This window comes from Megachile rotundata, chromosome 4 (assembly GCF_050947335.1).
Source record: "Megachile rotundata isolate GNS110a chromosome 4, iyMegRotu1, whole genome shotgun sequence".
NCBI classification, from domain to species: domain Eukaryota; kingdom Metazoa; phylum Arthropoda; class Insecta; order Hymenoptera; family Megachilidae; genus Megachile; species Megachile rotundata.
Genome location: NC_134986.1, coordinates 16,918,537 through 16,932,453, shown reverse-complemented (window position 1 = coordinate 16,932,453; position 13,917 = coordinate 16,918,537). Strand labels below are relative to the sequence as shown.

General features: G+C 38.8%; 2 protein-coding genes across 3 annotated transcripts in view; one reads left to right on the top strand and one right to left on the bottom strand.

The window, feature by feature from the left end:
* Nucleotides 1-13,917, bottom strand: part of LOC100874708 (phosphatase and actin regulator 2) — a 312,191-nt gene that overhangs the window by 286,162 nt on the left and 12,112 nt on the right. Inside the window, exon 1 of one of the 2 annotated variants that reach the window (XM_076530598.1) lies at nucleotides 13,347-13,716. The exons of the other annotated variant lie outside the window; for it this stretch is intronic. Coding sequence (XP_076386713.1) covers nucleotides 13,347-13,395 — 49 coding nt within the window. The 5' untranslated portion in view covers nucleotides 13,396-13,716. Of the gene's footprint in view, nucleotides 1-13,346; nucleotides 13,717-13,917 lie in introns of those variants that run through there. 2 annotated transcript variants of the gene reach the window in all.
* Nucleotides 3,916-5,563, top strand: LOC100878033 (uncharacterized). The gene is made up of 3 exons (XM_003703964.3): nucleotides 3,916-4,389; nucleotides 5,077-5,236; nucleotides 5,344-5,563. The coding sequence occupies exons 1-3, from the start codon at nucleotides 4,305-4,307 to the stop codon at nucleotides 5,360-5,362; spliced, it is 264 nt and encodes an 87-aa protein (XP_003704012.1). The 5' UTR covers nucleotides 3,916-4,304; the 3' UTR covers nucleotides 5,363-5,563.

Sequence of the window (13,917 nt, the reverse complement as noted above, 5' to 3'; positions counted from 1 at the left end):
ATGAATTTAGTTTCGGTTGTTCTGGCGATATTAATGATGCGGTGAGTTACGTTCAAGTATGTCACATTTGTAATTACAGTTTCCATCATTCTGACAGAATTGTTTCTGATTGATTATGTGTTATAATTTCTAATGGAGTGTAGCTAGTTTTTACTGATCATTGTTTCTGTTAATTATACTGTGAGTGATTAACTGACATTTGGAAATTTATACTCGGAAAATATGGGATATTGAAGACTTAGGAATTTATGTATTTGGGGATTAGCAAATTAGGGGTTTGAAAATTTAGAAATATAAGAATTTGGGAATTTAGAGATTTGGAAAATTGTGGACATAAAGGTTTAGAGATTTGGGGGTTCAGAAATTTATCGATTTGGTAATTCAGGAATTTAGAGATTTGAAGGATTAGGAATTTGAACACTTAGTGATTCAGCGATTTGTACATTTCAGAATTTGGAGGTTTGGGGATATGTAGATTCCATCTCTCTACTTCAGGTTTTTCCAACATTATCAGTTCTGAATTTCAGTATTTTAGAAGCTTGGGTACTTGAGGGATTTTGAGGACTTTGAAACTTAGGGAGTTTATCACTTCGGGACTTAGGTACTTAAGGACTTGTGAACTCCCACTTCCAGTTTTATCGAAGTAACCAATTGACTTGGGAACTCCTCTACATGAACGTATATATTCCAATATCCTCGATCTAGAGCACAGTGCGAAACACTGATATCAAAACATAGACCAGACAAGAATCTAGCAGATAAAATTCCTGTTTCTCCAAAAGAACTCACAAAAATAAACCTATAAATAATATATTCCAGTACAATTTATCAAAGTATCTCTAAATTTTTTTCTGAAAGCACGGGTTTCATCGTTGAAAAGGGGGATGCAGGGAGGAGAAAAACAAAGCTAACAGAGAACACGCGTCGCCGTTTGCAGCGGAAGCACGCCAAGAGATCTTAACTATTCAATGAACGTTTGTCCATTGACGAGCGTGCCGGCACGTGACGTCGCGTTTTCCGCTCGGCCAGGACGCGCTCGAACGCGCGGCGAAAAGCATTTCATCGATTCCCGACGAAATCAACCGGCGTGGCGTGGCGTCGCGACGCGGACGCTTCGTTCGCGCACGAGTTTTCATGCGATCACAAAAGCTGAACGACCAGCCCCGACCACCACTCGCCGCAACCTAATAACGATAATCGATTAACGAAGCATCTCCGCTCAGCCGTCGTCGGGAAGTTGGTTTTTTTTATGAAATACCGACGAGGACAACCCTCGAACACGACATCGTGTTATCGAACCGAGACGAGGGTTGGCTGGCTTCCTCTATTTTCGTCCTCGCTGATTGCACTCGCAGTTTCAAATTATTTTAGTGCTTAAAACTTCCCTGCTTACGTAATACCAGCGGGGGGCTGACCCAGTTTTAAAACCGGGAAATTTTAACAAAATTCACTGATCTGATTAGAACGAATTCTGCGTCAAACGTTGCTTAAACCTTTCACTCACACTCGTGACATTACACTTGGGATACAGTAAATGGAAATTATGTTCAATCATAGGTTAATGGGTTAATAAATGTAGTGTACAGTGTAAGTTTATCAATAAAGTACACGTGGTGACGATAATCAAGAGTCAAGTACTGTAGACAAACCTACTGTTCGCGCCTAGGAGGCGGACACAAGGACTTGACTGATCTACAGCGTCGATTGGTCAAGAAAGAAAAGGACACCTAGATTTACATTTATTTTCGACGGTATGAATAGTTCGTAAATATTTAGAGTGATCATAAAGACATCATGTTAGGATCGTGCAAGATGGAGTAGGCAGACTTTGAACCTGATCAGCCTCCTACAAGCCAGAAGTAGGGTTGTCTACAATATCCACAAGTTTACTTCATCCAAACATACTTGAAACTGAGTGACAAATATAAACATGTGTATTTCTAGTTTCCTGAAACTTGATAAATACATATAGCTCTTTGTGTTTGCGTCTATTAAATATGTTACCAAATACGTTGGTCAACTTTACTTACTACAAGGTTTGAATTACCATGAGATCACACGATGCAGAAAGTTCCAAATTTTGTCAACTAACACGTGTCAAAATTACAAATCTAACAGTTCTCGGTCTACATCGAATTAACAGGAGTGTTAGGACGATCAGATGTCGTGTTCGAGGGTTATATCGCCGTTTTATTCGCGTGAAATAAAATTTTAAGGAACGAAGGCCAAGATTCTGGCAACAATTGTAATCGGATAGGGGAGTTAACGGCAACCGTGACGGCCTTTATGAAGCAGGCATTTCGCAAGTTCCAGCCAGGTTATTGGTAGCGAGAGTTGAAGTAGCGCGTTTAATTGACGTCGAAGTTTCCCAGACCGAGCCTTTCCTGGCCGCCGCAAATCCCGACCAAGCGAATTAACTTGCTCATTACTCGTTTCAAAGACGTGTGCGTCGAGCTTGAAATAATTTGATGGCAAAGAGTGTAGAAATAACCATTCGTATTTTCTGCTTCGTTGGAAACGAAACTGACAAAGACCGATGTATACGCAAGAAACGCTTCACGTTGCAACTCTTTTATTCCACGTGTTCGGTTGAACACTTCTTCTAATATACAGTTAATGGCAAAGATAACACAGGTGTCTACCATGATTCTAAGAGAGTTTAGGAATTTTAAATTTGGGGACACGAACCTGGGATTTGGGGATATGGGTATTTAAGAATCTTAGGATTTGGAGATTTAAGATTTGATACGTGTATTTGAGGACTTCAGAATTTGGAAGGTTCTGTCTAAGAATCTGAAGATTTCAGGATTTCGGGAAAGTAGAATTTGAGGACCTAGAAATTTAGGGGCCTTGGAGTTCGATGATGTAGAAATTTGGAGATCTGAGAACTTGGTTTCCTAAAAATTTGGGGATACAGAGAGATAAAGATTGTAAGAATAAGAAATCTCAAAATTTACATACATGTCCACATAACTCCTAGTCCATATCTGCATAAGTTTCGAATAAAACAAAGTAGAATTAAAATTCGGTAAAGCACGAAGCATGTTTCGGTAATCTGCGATATTCCAGGTTTGTTAAGTTTGTCTACGTTGCAGCAATTTGCAAAACTAATTGTCGGTTTCCGTTATCGGGAAGGCACGGAGTGTCGGGGTCTCGTTATCGGCGAGATAATGGGGCGCGTGTGCCTAAGTAGAAAATTATACCAATTCAGTAATGATAATGATAACGAAAACGACATTAATTCGGCTGCGATAATAGACAAACCGTGTTGCATTAAGATAACGTAATTAACAGCCAATCAGCATAAAGGAACTCTGTTGACGATAAAGCATTTCGAACACGATTCGCTAATTGTCCGCGCTACAATTAACTCCTTAACGATCGCGCGTTCCGTGCAATATACGACTCGTGTAATTTTAAAACTTGATCAAATCTTCTAAGCCGAAATGACTAATTGTCGGATGTTAATTACTACGTGTTACAACTAACGGAACGAAGATAACGAACGATGACGAAAACGTTACGTGTCGAAGTTACAAATACGCGAAACACGGCGTCACGCTGTTAAGAATAACAAGCTCGTCATGCGATAGGTTCTAATCAGAAATTTCAATGAACACTGCTCGCTTGTAAAACTGTCATGTACGATATAGACATGGCTATACTATTTGCACATCGTTATGTTATGAAAAACATTTGTTATTCTAACGAAGTACAAATCTAATAGTATACACATCTCCAGACCAGGCTTTAACTTTAACCCCTTACGGTATTTTGACGAGACGCACTTGTACTATGATCAATTCTCTCAATTTGTTATTCAAGTCAAACTATAATTTGCACAGCATAATATCAGATAATTGCATAATACCTATAATTGCATAATACCAGATTGACATATCAACTTTCTTTACTCGTTCTAATATTGCAACAATGACTGACGCACCAAATCATAGTGCAAAGATTTAAACGAGTATTGTCGAATCAACTTTCCCGTCACCAGAAAAAAAAACATCGAGTGACTAACAATAAATAAATTACGTTGCGGGTTGACTGTTTTCGTTGAGGCGCGAACAGAGGTACAAACCACCGGTATCCACTCGTTCGAGGTTGCGGTGTTCATTAGCGGTATTCGTCATCCTCGGAACGGTTTCGAACGCGAATTAACAGCTCCTCTGTTTAAAAACGTCGAGATCGACGCGTCAAGATGCGTCGGAAGCTCGAGGGTATATAAGAGCGGAAGGAGAGCATTGCTGTTCAGACAAAAGTTCGTTCGCGATTTCATCTCATCTCCGTGACCAACCATGAACACGAGGGTCTTCTCTCTTTGGATCGTCTTTTTGCAGTTGGTGCTTGTTTTGGCGATGCCCGTTGCTGAACCACAAAATGGTGAGAAGACTATTATATTTCAGATAAAATGTGAAATTAAGAATTTTTTTCATGAACATTTTGCTTAACAATCAGTTCTTCACTTTTGAAAGGACAAGTTAATCTATGTATAAAGTCTATAAATTTTTAGTTTGTACATGAAATATGAATCATTACATTGTCATTGATTTTATATTTTGAAAAAGAAATTTTTATAATAAGACTCCAAGTGTGAATGTTTCTGAAAGTATTCATTACATTGCCAGGGTTAATTTATATTTTGAAAAAGAAATTTTTGTAATAAAACTCCAAGTGTGAATGTTTCTGAAAGTGTTCATTACATTGCCAGGGTTAATTTATATTTTGAAAAAGAAATTTTTGTAATAAAACTCCAAGTGTGAATGTTTCTGAAAGTGTTCATTACATTGCCAGGGTTAATTTATATTTTGAGAAAGAAATTTTTATAATAAGACTCCAAGTGTGAATGTTTCTGAAAGTGTTCATTACATTGTCAGGGTTAATTTATATTTTGAGAAAGAAATTTTTGTAATAAGACTCCAAATGTGAATGTTTCTGAAAGTGTACAGAATTTTAATTGATAGTTTAAAAAGGATCAATATATGAAGCTTGAAGGAGTCACTGTTTTCTGAATGAACCAAGTACATTGTGAAAATAAATGAATAGAAATTTTGTTTATTTTGAATACAGATAATCTAGAATTACTGGCTGCCAGGGACACCGTGAGGTACCCATACGTCTTCTGGTTCCGCAGACCGTTTTATGACCAAGACTACGACGGCGGTGATAATACCTATTATAATCTGCCACCCGATCGACGATCTTCCACCATATCTTACGCCAATGTTGGGTAAATAATTAATCATTACAAAAATATCCCCAATAAGAAAGAAACTTATATTTTTTAAACAATACCTTGATACGATAATTTGAATAATGGAAAATTGTTTATTGCAGAGCTGGATGGGGTCGTTAAAGTTAAACCACAAACAATCATCGCACAACATGACGTCACGTGTATCAATTTTCATACTAATTTAATACTAAATCCTAAGTTATTGATCTCTGCGTATAAACGTTGTAAATAAATGATGAACTGCGGATACATATGAACTAGCTCGTAGAGAATTTTGTATTTTCGTATGTTGTCATAATAAATCAAACGATGAAACAACAATTACTCGTCTATCCAGTTAATTTTGTCGTATCGTGAGAAAACAAACTATCCATGATTCACCGTATTTTGTAAACATCGACATGCTCTGGAAATATCTCATAATTTATGTTATCCTTGGGTTAAAAAGTGCGTTAAAAAATTAGCCAAATATAACCTCTGGGATCGTTGATAAACAGTGGGCAAATATTTACGAACCTTCGACCGACAGCCCGTATATAAACGATCGAGTGCATTTGTTTCACAACAGCCAATAAAAGACCCAATTTTGATCGCATTATTTTTCGCTTGATTATCGACTTTTGTATATTTATATATAGAATCATTTATCTTGTTGAGTTATGGTAGTACAGAGCTCGAAATACCTTTAGGAATCGATACTTCAAGTTTAGAAATCATAGGAAACTATGACAAAGATTAAACACTCGAATCTTCAGAGGAGAATTTTCAAAAGAATAATGTGTATTTTAAATCGGTACCCTCGGTCCAAAGATTGAAATAGTTCAAAACTTGCGAGATTTATCAGTTATTTCAAACGCTAAGACAAAAATTCCTATAATTACTCAGAATTGTCCAGAAACCAGGTACCTAAAATGTGACAATAATTTAAAAATGACCATTTCGGAAGAATACCCTCTACAATTACTCCTCTGAAAAGATGACTCACCTATAATTCAAACTCTCCTACTTTTACAGTTTTCCGGTCTCACTTTTATCAACCACGTCCGCAGACACAAAAGCCGCTGGAAGGGATTGAACAGTAAAAGAACTCGTAAAAGTTCGCCGGCATTCATGGTGAACGGCATACGCGATAAAATTGTTAAATCCCATACGAAAGGTTAGGGTACATATTGTACCTGGACCTAGGAAATTCGTCTTGGTAATTTCGGGCCAACTAAAACGCTGCTACGACCCGGTGACACATTGTTTCTACGGGTCATGACGCACCCGACATAAAAGAATGGCGATTACGTCGACAGCTACGACCACGAAACTCGTATTCTAGACTCTTCGCCATTCTACGACCATCGTTCCATGAATCTCGGGCAAGTGGACGGGAGTTATGGGGGTCCACACTGTTAACTGCTTGTTGCGACTTTCGCGTCAAATTTTACAGGTGCGATATGTGTAGACGCGATTTCATTTATCTGCACTTAACTCGTATTACGTATTATCACTATTAGGTTCGAATGACAAATGTTAAAGGGACGAAATGTTAAAGTACACAAAATTTCGTAATATTATTTTGTATAATGCTCTTTAGTAGCATTTCTCACGAGTATACTGTTAATAAAACTTTTTATTTCGTCAACATAACACTTCAGGACGCTTTGTGGTATCCTTTGATGACTTGCTTTCATGAATGATACTTTCAAGCTTTCAATGGGTATTGACTACGTAGCAAAGTTCATGTTGGTCGAATAAAATGGCACTATAGTGCTGCTTAACAATTTTGCATAGTCAATTCCGTCATGAAACGAAAACGCAAAATAAGGAAACACATGTTCAGATAAGAGCAACAAGGTGTGAGACGTTGAACCCAGACAAATAAGCAGTGAAAGATTAATAAAATCGTAGGAGCCCTTCGGGTGCGCAGTAATTTCGAGGAGGAAATCTTAACGAGTCCATGGAAAAGGAAAAGCGACCGGATTCTCAAGAGGCTCGTCATAGCTCGATAGCAGGTCCTGTACCTCGTCGACGGTAACACACGTTCAAACGACGGGTTCTCGTGAATATTTAACAGGCTACTAAGAGGATGAGCTTTCTTGAAAAGGTTGCTCTGTCGAAACGCATCGATGTAGATTCCACCGCTTAACCCTTTCGGGAAGGACATGTACGTAAAATCGACTGAAACGTGAGAGCTACCCAGTTGCTATCTAGTCACACTCCGGTGCACATGCTTCATCGATTAATTTACGATTATTGGACTTGGTAAAGATAGTTTCTGATGCTAACTTGAAATCTCCTATCTGAAATAAAAGTCAAAGACAAGTACAGTATAACTCTATTTTTGAACTGTCTTTGGAGTTAAATAAAATTTTCCTTCGAAATGTATCCATTTATTCCAATTAGACTCCGCACACATTTTAACTGAACGGCCAAAGGTGTTAATCTGTCAGTCAGACATTACCCGTATGGAACGATTAACCTAAACAAATTTACCCAAAAACCGATCGGTTACAGGCTAATTAATATTCATCCTTCATAACACGAGATATCTCGTGACTCGTGTTGAAAACAGATATCTCGTGATTCGTTTTTGACCGGTTCTTTGATCAAACATTCGTGTGATACAATACCCTGCAGCTTTAAATGTTCATCGATGCCTTCTTCCATTTTGCAGTTTCATCTCTGACTTTCAACATTAGCTGATGAACTTGTCATTTGATCCGTGCAGCATTTTGTAAATCAAGATATAAGCTCTATACAAATGAAATGATTATGACAACGATGGTTTTTCCTTAGAATTAACCAAGTTCTCGAAACGATGACACGCGACAGGCAAAGATAAACATTCGGCGTTAAAGTAAAACGGCCTATGCGTGTTTTGAATATTCATCGCACGGTTCGCTCGCTGATTAAATGCAAATCGGATTAACCTTCCTTCACGTTAAACGGCCTCCCCGTGAACCCGCTAATTCGGCTCAGCCGCGATGCCGTATATCCTCTTCAAATTCGCCGTTTCTGCGCTCGAGTCTTGCCAGACGAATTAGCCTAAACACAGAGACGTGTTCTGGCAGTCTAGAAATCATCGTTGCGAGTATAGCAAACGCAACATCCAAACAGTTACATAAATTAGAATTCGCTAATTCGAGACTCGAGTCTAATTAACAATGATTATCGACAACTCCGACTAAAATTAACTGCCGCTAATTTAAACTAAAATATTGGCAACTCAAATTAAAATGAAGTGTTAATAAGTGAAATTAAAATGAACTGTTAATAACTGAAATTGAAATGAACTGTTAATAACTGAAATTGAAATGAACTGTTAATAACAGAAATTAAAATAAACTGTTAATAATAGAAATTAAAGTTAACTATCGCTAATTGAAACTAAAATAAAATGTTAATATTCGAATTAGAAACTGAAATAAACTATCAAAAGTTACAATTCGAGCTGTTATTAATTGAAGTTGTATTTCAAATGAATATTGATGACGGGAATATAAATTGACTACGGTATCGTTTTCCGACCGCAGTGAACTTTTGAAGAGAAATTATTTGCATCGAAAATATATGGTCTAATTCCTACTCGTTTAATATCAAAAACGGGAAGATTTCTCCGCACGTTTCTGCAGGGGTTTATCGCTCTCGGAAGCAATCGCTTCTAAACTTTCCAACAACGATGCATCTCCTCAAGGGTTTCTAGTGGAACGATTCGATCGGGCGCTTTCGGCAAAGGAACGAGAAGCACAATGAAAGGGTACGGTAAAAGAGAGCTCCTTTCGATCGTTCAGCAGCGAAAATAGTCTGGAGGAACAGCCGGTTATCAGGCGAAAGGAGGGAAAAGAGGATTCGTTTGTATTCCGCGAATAGCTCGGCCGACTCGTTCTCGCAAATCTTTTTTCCCCTCGATTCGCGATCGACCGACGCGCGGGAAATCAAAGTAGCCCTGTAACTCTCGACGAGAGCGTAATTAAAGGGCGACTTTGCGCGCGAACTTCGTTCCGATGCGATAACGCGCCATAGAAAACAACCCTGTTTGTCGCTGGAATTCGCGGTTAAATGCGTTCAAACGGTGACGAATAGGCTCGTGTAATTAACAGCTCCACTGTGACGACGTCGTTTGGCTAAACGACGATAAAATTACGAACCAGAAATACTCGATTTTTCTGTCCGATGCTATTCCGATCATTTTCATCGAGACACAGTGAAATACACGCGTTGGACTTGCAATTATAACCAAACAGAAATATTAAAAGTATGTGACAACGATTAAAAAAAAATTTCATGGTAGAATATCAAATATGGAAGTAGCTGACCAAAAGAGTTGACAGAAACAATTAACTCAAATTGAATTTTAGTGTCTTATTTTCTACATCTCCTAAACTTTTTCTCAAATATTGACATAAAATTTCAAATCTAAAAACTTCGCTTACTTCAATCGCAATGTTATTTAACAAACGTCAGTTCAGAAATTTCAGACTAAATGTCACTCGAATAGAGCTGACCACAGCAATCAACGCGTTAATAATTCAAGATACGAAATTCAAATAGCTCTATAACGTAATAAAGGGGAGTTTATTCGGCAAGTCGGGTCGTGCCAGCTGCCAGCAGCGAAACAACGCGGAAAACAAAATGTAAATTGCATTTCTTTTCGACCTGACCGAGTTCGACATACGATTTATCGGCTACAAGGATGCAGAACGGTGGATCGAGACCGCAACTTTTCTACGATTGTATCCCCGATATCCATCGTGATATATCAGCTTCTTTCACGGATCCAACGCTGTTCAGTGTAGCAATAGGTAAAGTGTCCAACATCGTGCGAGTTGCCCATTTGGACCCGATATAACACCGGGGACAATGGGCGAGATCTCGACTTGCAACTTAAAATTTTTATGGAAGATGTATATCTTAGAAGATATACTAGACCAAAGTATACTATAACGCTGCATCAATAATTCCACAAAATGAATTGCAGATTTAAATTTCAAAGTTTGAATCGCACGCTTAACTCCCATAACGTCTCATCGAACACAGGATAGTTTCATTCATTCCTACACGATTTCTTTGAATGAATCTACAACTGACAGCGGAAACTACGCGAGGTATCTTGATCGTTAATAAGACGTAGCCGCGTGTAGCAATCGTGTGAGAATGTGGCGATCGTTAGCGATGAATTTTCCGTTGCGCAAAAGCCACGCAATTAAAAGTCCACGCTTAAAAATTGATTACGCAGCCACATCCTCTGTGAGTCTCGCAGTAGGTCGCCGGAGAAGACGGCTAAAGGATGCAGGAAACGATTGCGGCAAACGCAAGTTACTGCACGAGTTTCGTCGTGACCTACACTGAAACCACAACAGTATTGGCAGTATGAAGTTTAGAGCGTTTTAGAGCGGAGCAAATTTGGCAGCGTTTCTTGTTGCGTTCATAACCAAACCGTGCACTCAATTATCGACATATAATTACACGGATGTGCTACTTTCTAATTCGCTGAGTTTCGTCAGGGCGAGCAGTGCTTTTATTGTTCCATTTTTTGTTTCTTAATTCGATATTCTGAGTTTAACGAAATGAGAGATCTACAGGGTGTTCTACTTTTGTGATGGTTCGGAAGGGATTGGAAAATGGGTCATAGATTTCTGGTTTGTATGATAGATCGTCACATGTGAGATACGTAAGATTTTCACGCATTAGATTACCACATATATTTCTACGAGATTGATTACTACATGTCAGGTTTTCGTGTGCTTAATCACGCGTGAGATTACTGCATATGAGATCTCCACGTGCTAAATGGCTACAAATGAGATTTTCAAGCGTTAAATCATCATACATGAGATTTCCACGTGTTAGATTATCACATGTGGGATTTTCATGCGTTAGATTACTACACGTGAGACTTTCACGCGTTAGATCATCACATATGAGATTTTCACGCGTTTGATGACCACGTGTTAGATTTTCACGCATTAGATCATCACATGCGAGATTTTCACGCGTTGGACCGACAAGTGTGAGATTTCCACGCGTTAAATTTCAATGAATCAAATTACTATACATGAGATTTTCACGCGTTTGATGACCACGTGTTAGATTTCCACGCGTTATTATCATATGTGAGATTTTTACGCGTCAGACTACTACATATGAGACTTTCACGCGTTGGACCGACAAGTGTGAGATTTCCACGCGTTAAATTTCAATGAATCAAATTATTACACATGAGATTTTCACGCGTCAGACTACTACATATAAGACTTTCACGCGTCAGATCAGCACATGTGAGATTTTCACGCGTTAGATCATCACATGTGAGATTTTCACGCGTTGGACCGCCAAGTGTGAGATTTCCACGCGTTAAATTTCAATGCATCAAATTACTACACACGAGATTTTCACGCGTCAGATATATGAAATTTCCACGTGCGAGGGCTCGACATTAGATTTACACATAAGATTTCCACAAGTTACATCGTCATGTGCAAGAATTTCACGCGTTGGATCACACGAGATTTCTACACGTGAGAGCTCAACGTGTTAGATCACTCTGCACATAATTCCATGCGTTAGAACTTGACGCGTTAAATTGCCACATGTGAGATTTCCACGCGTTAAATTGCCATGTATGAGATTTCCACGCGTCAGATCTCTACGCATGAGATCTTTACGCGTCAAATCATGCGTTGCTGTTTCACGCTTTATCCCATATTGTACCTCGTGTACTGCCTTGCATTAAACAGCCATATGTACCATGTATGCACATACTAAATATACTGCATATGAATGTACAGAAATTGTTGCAAAATCAAATGAATTTTATGAACAAATATCAAAGGAAATCAATAGCAAATATGAATAAAATATTAATAGAGTTGAAGTTAGATGGGGCACAGTATAACAATTATGAAACACACGATTCGAATTTCTATGATTAGTGCAGTCGAGTATCCAGACACCGAGCCTAATGAGTTTATCGGAATTAATACCGTGCGTGTTTATGGGTCGTTGGTTGGCCTAATTCCAACTCGACCTGAACGGGCCAAGTTCTCCGAATAATTGAACCTAATAGACCGACTTTGATTTGCGCAAAAAGAGGATGTATCTTTAGCAGAAAGGATGAGTTACATCCGTATCTCGGTCACGATTCAAAATTCTTCTTCCGAAAGTAAAAATTGAATTATTTTATTAAAGGAACATGTTGAAGTAAATCTTGATTGTATCGTGCAGAATAATTGTACAGTACTATAAAAAATAATACGATTGTATTACGAGAGACGTAACAAAAGTTCAGCTTTTACTTAATAATACGATTTACAAATTACAGTGACTTTCCTTCCTTCTGTGTAACACCCTGAACTTTCACCAGAGAGAACTCATAACGATTACACACACCGAGGCATGCAACAGTGAATTCAGAGCGTCGTTATAATTTGTTTCTGTTTCGAGAGAAACACACTATATTTCTCTTGATATACACCGAAATTTGCATGCACGGTAAAGAAGGGCAAAGTTAAATCGTGACGAACTTTCGTACAACTATAAGTGCAAAGGAAAACTTGGGTCCCCGTTTCGAGGCACCACAAAAACAACGATCAAAGAAACGAATGCAAGCTACACGAACAAATGTAAATATTCATCTTCGCTTTTTAAATAAAAAACACGTGTCACCGAACGAACGAGCAAACAACCAGAATCGTGTCGTGCAAACTACAGAAATAGTTCCGTGAAATTCAACAAAAATACCAATCCATAGAACAAGTGACTTTTATTCCGTTATTTTAAACGATGTGTCAAGAGTCGATGTGTCAATGGTCGTTAAAAATCTTGGAGTAATATCTCGTGAACTATGGGTTCTACGATAAAAATGGCCATTACGAAAATTATAGGTTAGAGTTTCCTCTATGAAAAAAGTCCTCTGAGCTTTTCCCGTAGGAACAAGCTTTCAGGAGATACGCAAGGTTAAAGAGGGATATTAAGGCCTGAAGGTGGATATTAAGGATTGAAGGATATTCGCGAATGACTTTCCATAAAATTTGCAGCACATCGAGTCTTTACAAAATAAAAAAGAATGCAGTTGAATTATTCCGCAGAATAAATTTTGTGAAAGGGTGGAACTCACCCTGCGAGTAAATAGGAAACTCCCCGTCGCTGTGGCTGTGCGTGAGCATCCCGGTCGAGTAAAATTGCCACAAGGCTCTTTTCCTGTTTTCCTCGGACGTGCCAGCAAGGACCTCGTCGTCGTCGGCGAGGCCCAACAGACTTACCACCTCGGACAGAGACAGGTTGACGTCGTTGACCTCACCGTGGTGAGTCTGATCGACAGAACGAACGTTCCTCTGATACTCGATCTCCCGCTCGATTTTCCACGCGAAACCAACGGCACCACGTTCTCACTATTGACCGTACAAAAACTGTCCACGTTACACTGTTATCAGATTCACCGCGAATTATTCGTCGAACTCACCACCGATACGAACTTGATCCGCCGATTTCAATCACTGTATTCTTGCCTCACAGGAACGACTTACTCGAGGCCTTACTCGATAAACTACGAGTCGTTGCTGATTTTATCTGCGGAACTTTTCCGTGGAAAAGAATGACCGAGACATCGATGTTTGGCTAAGGAGGATTTTCTTGAAAAATTGTTACGGAGAGGGAGTTTAATATTGAAACTTTTGGAGTATCGAAAT

Excerpts from the sequence above, each read along its gene's own strand:
- LOC100878033 (XM_003703964.3), top strand. The coding sequence starts at position 4,305 with ATGAACACGAGGGTCTTCTCTCTTTGGATCGTCTTTTTGCAGTTGGTG. Across the intron at positions 4,390-5,076 it reads CGTTGCTGAACCACAAAATG|ATAATCTAGAATTACTGGCT; the intron begins GTGAGAAGACTA and ends TTTTGAATACAG.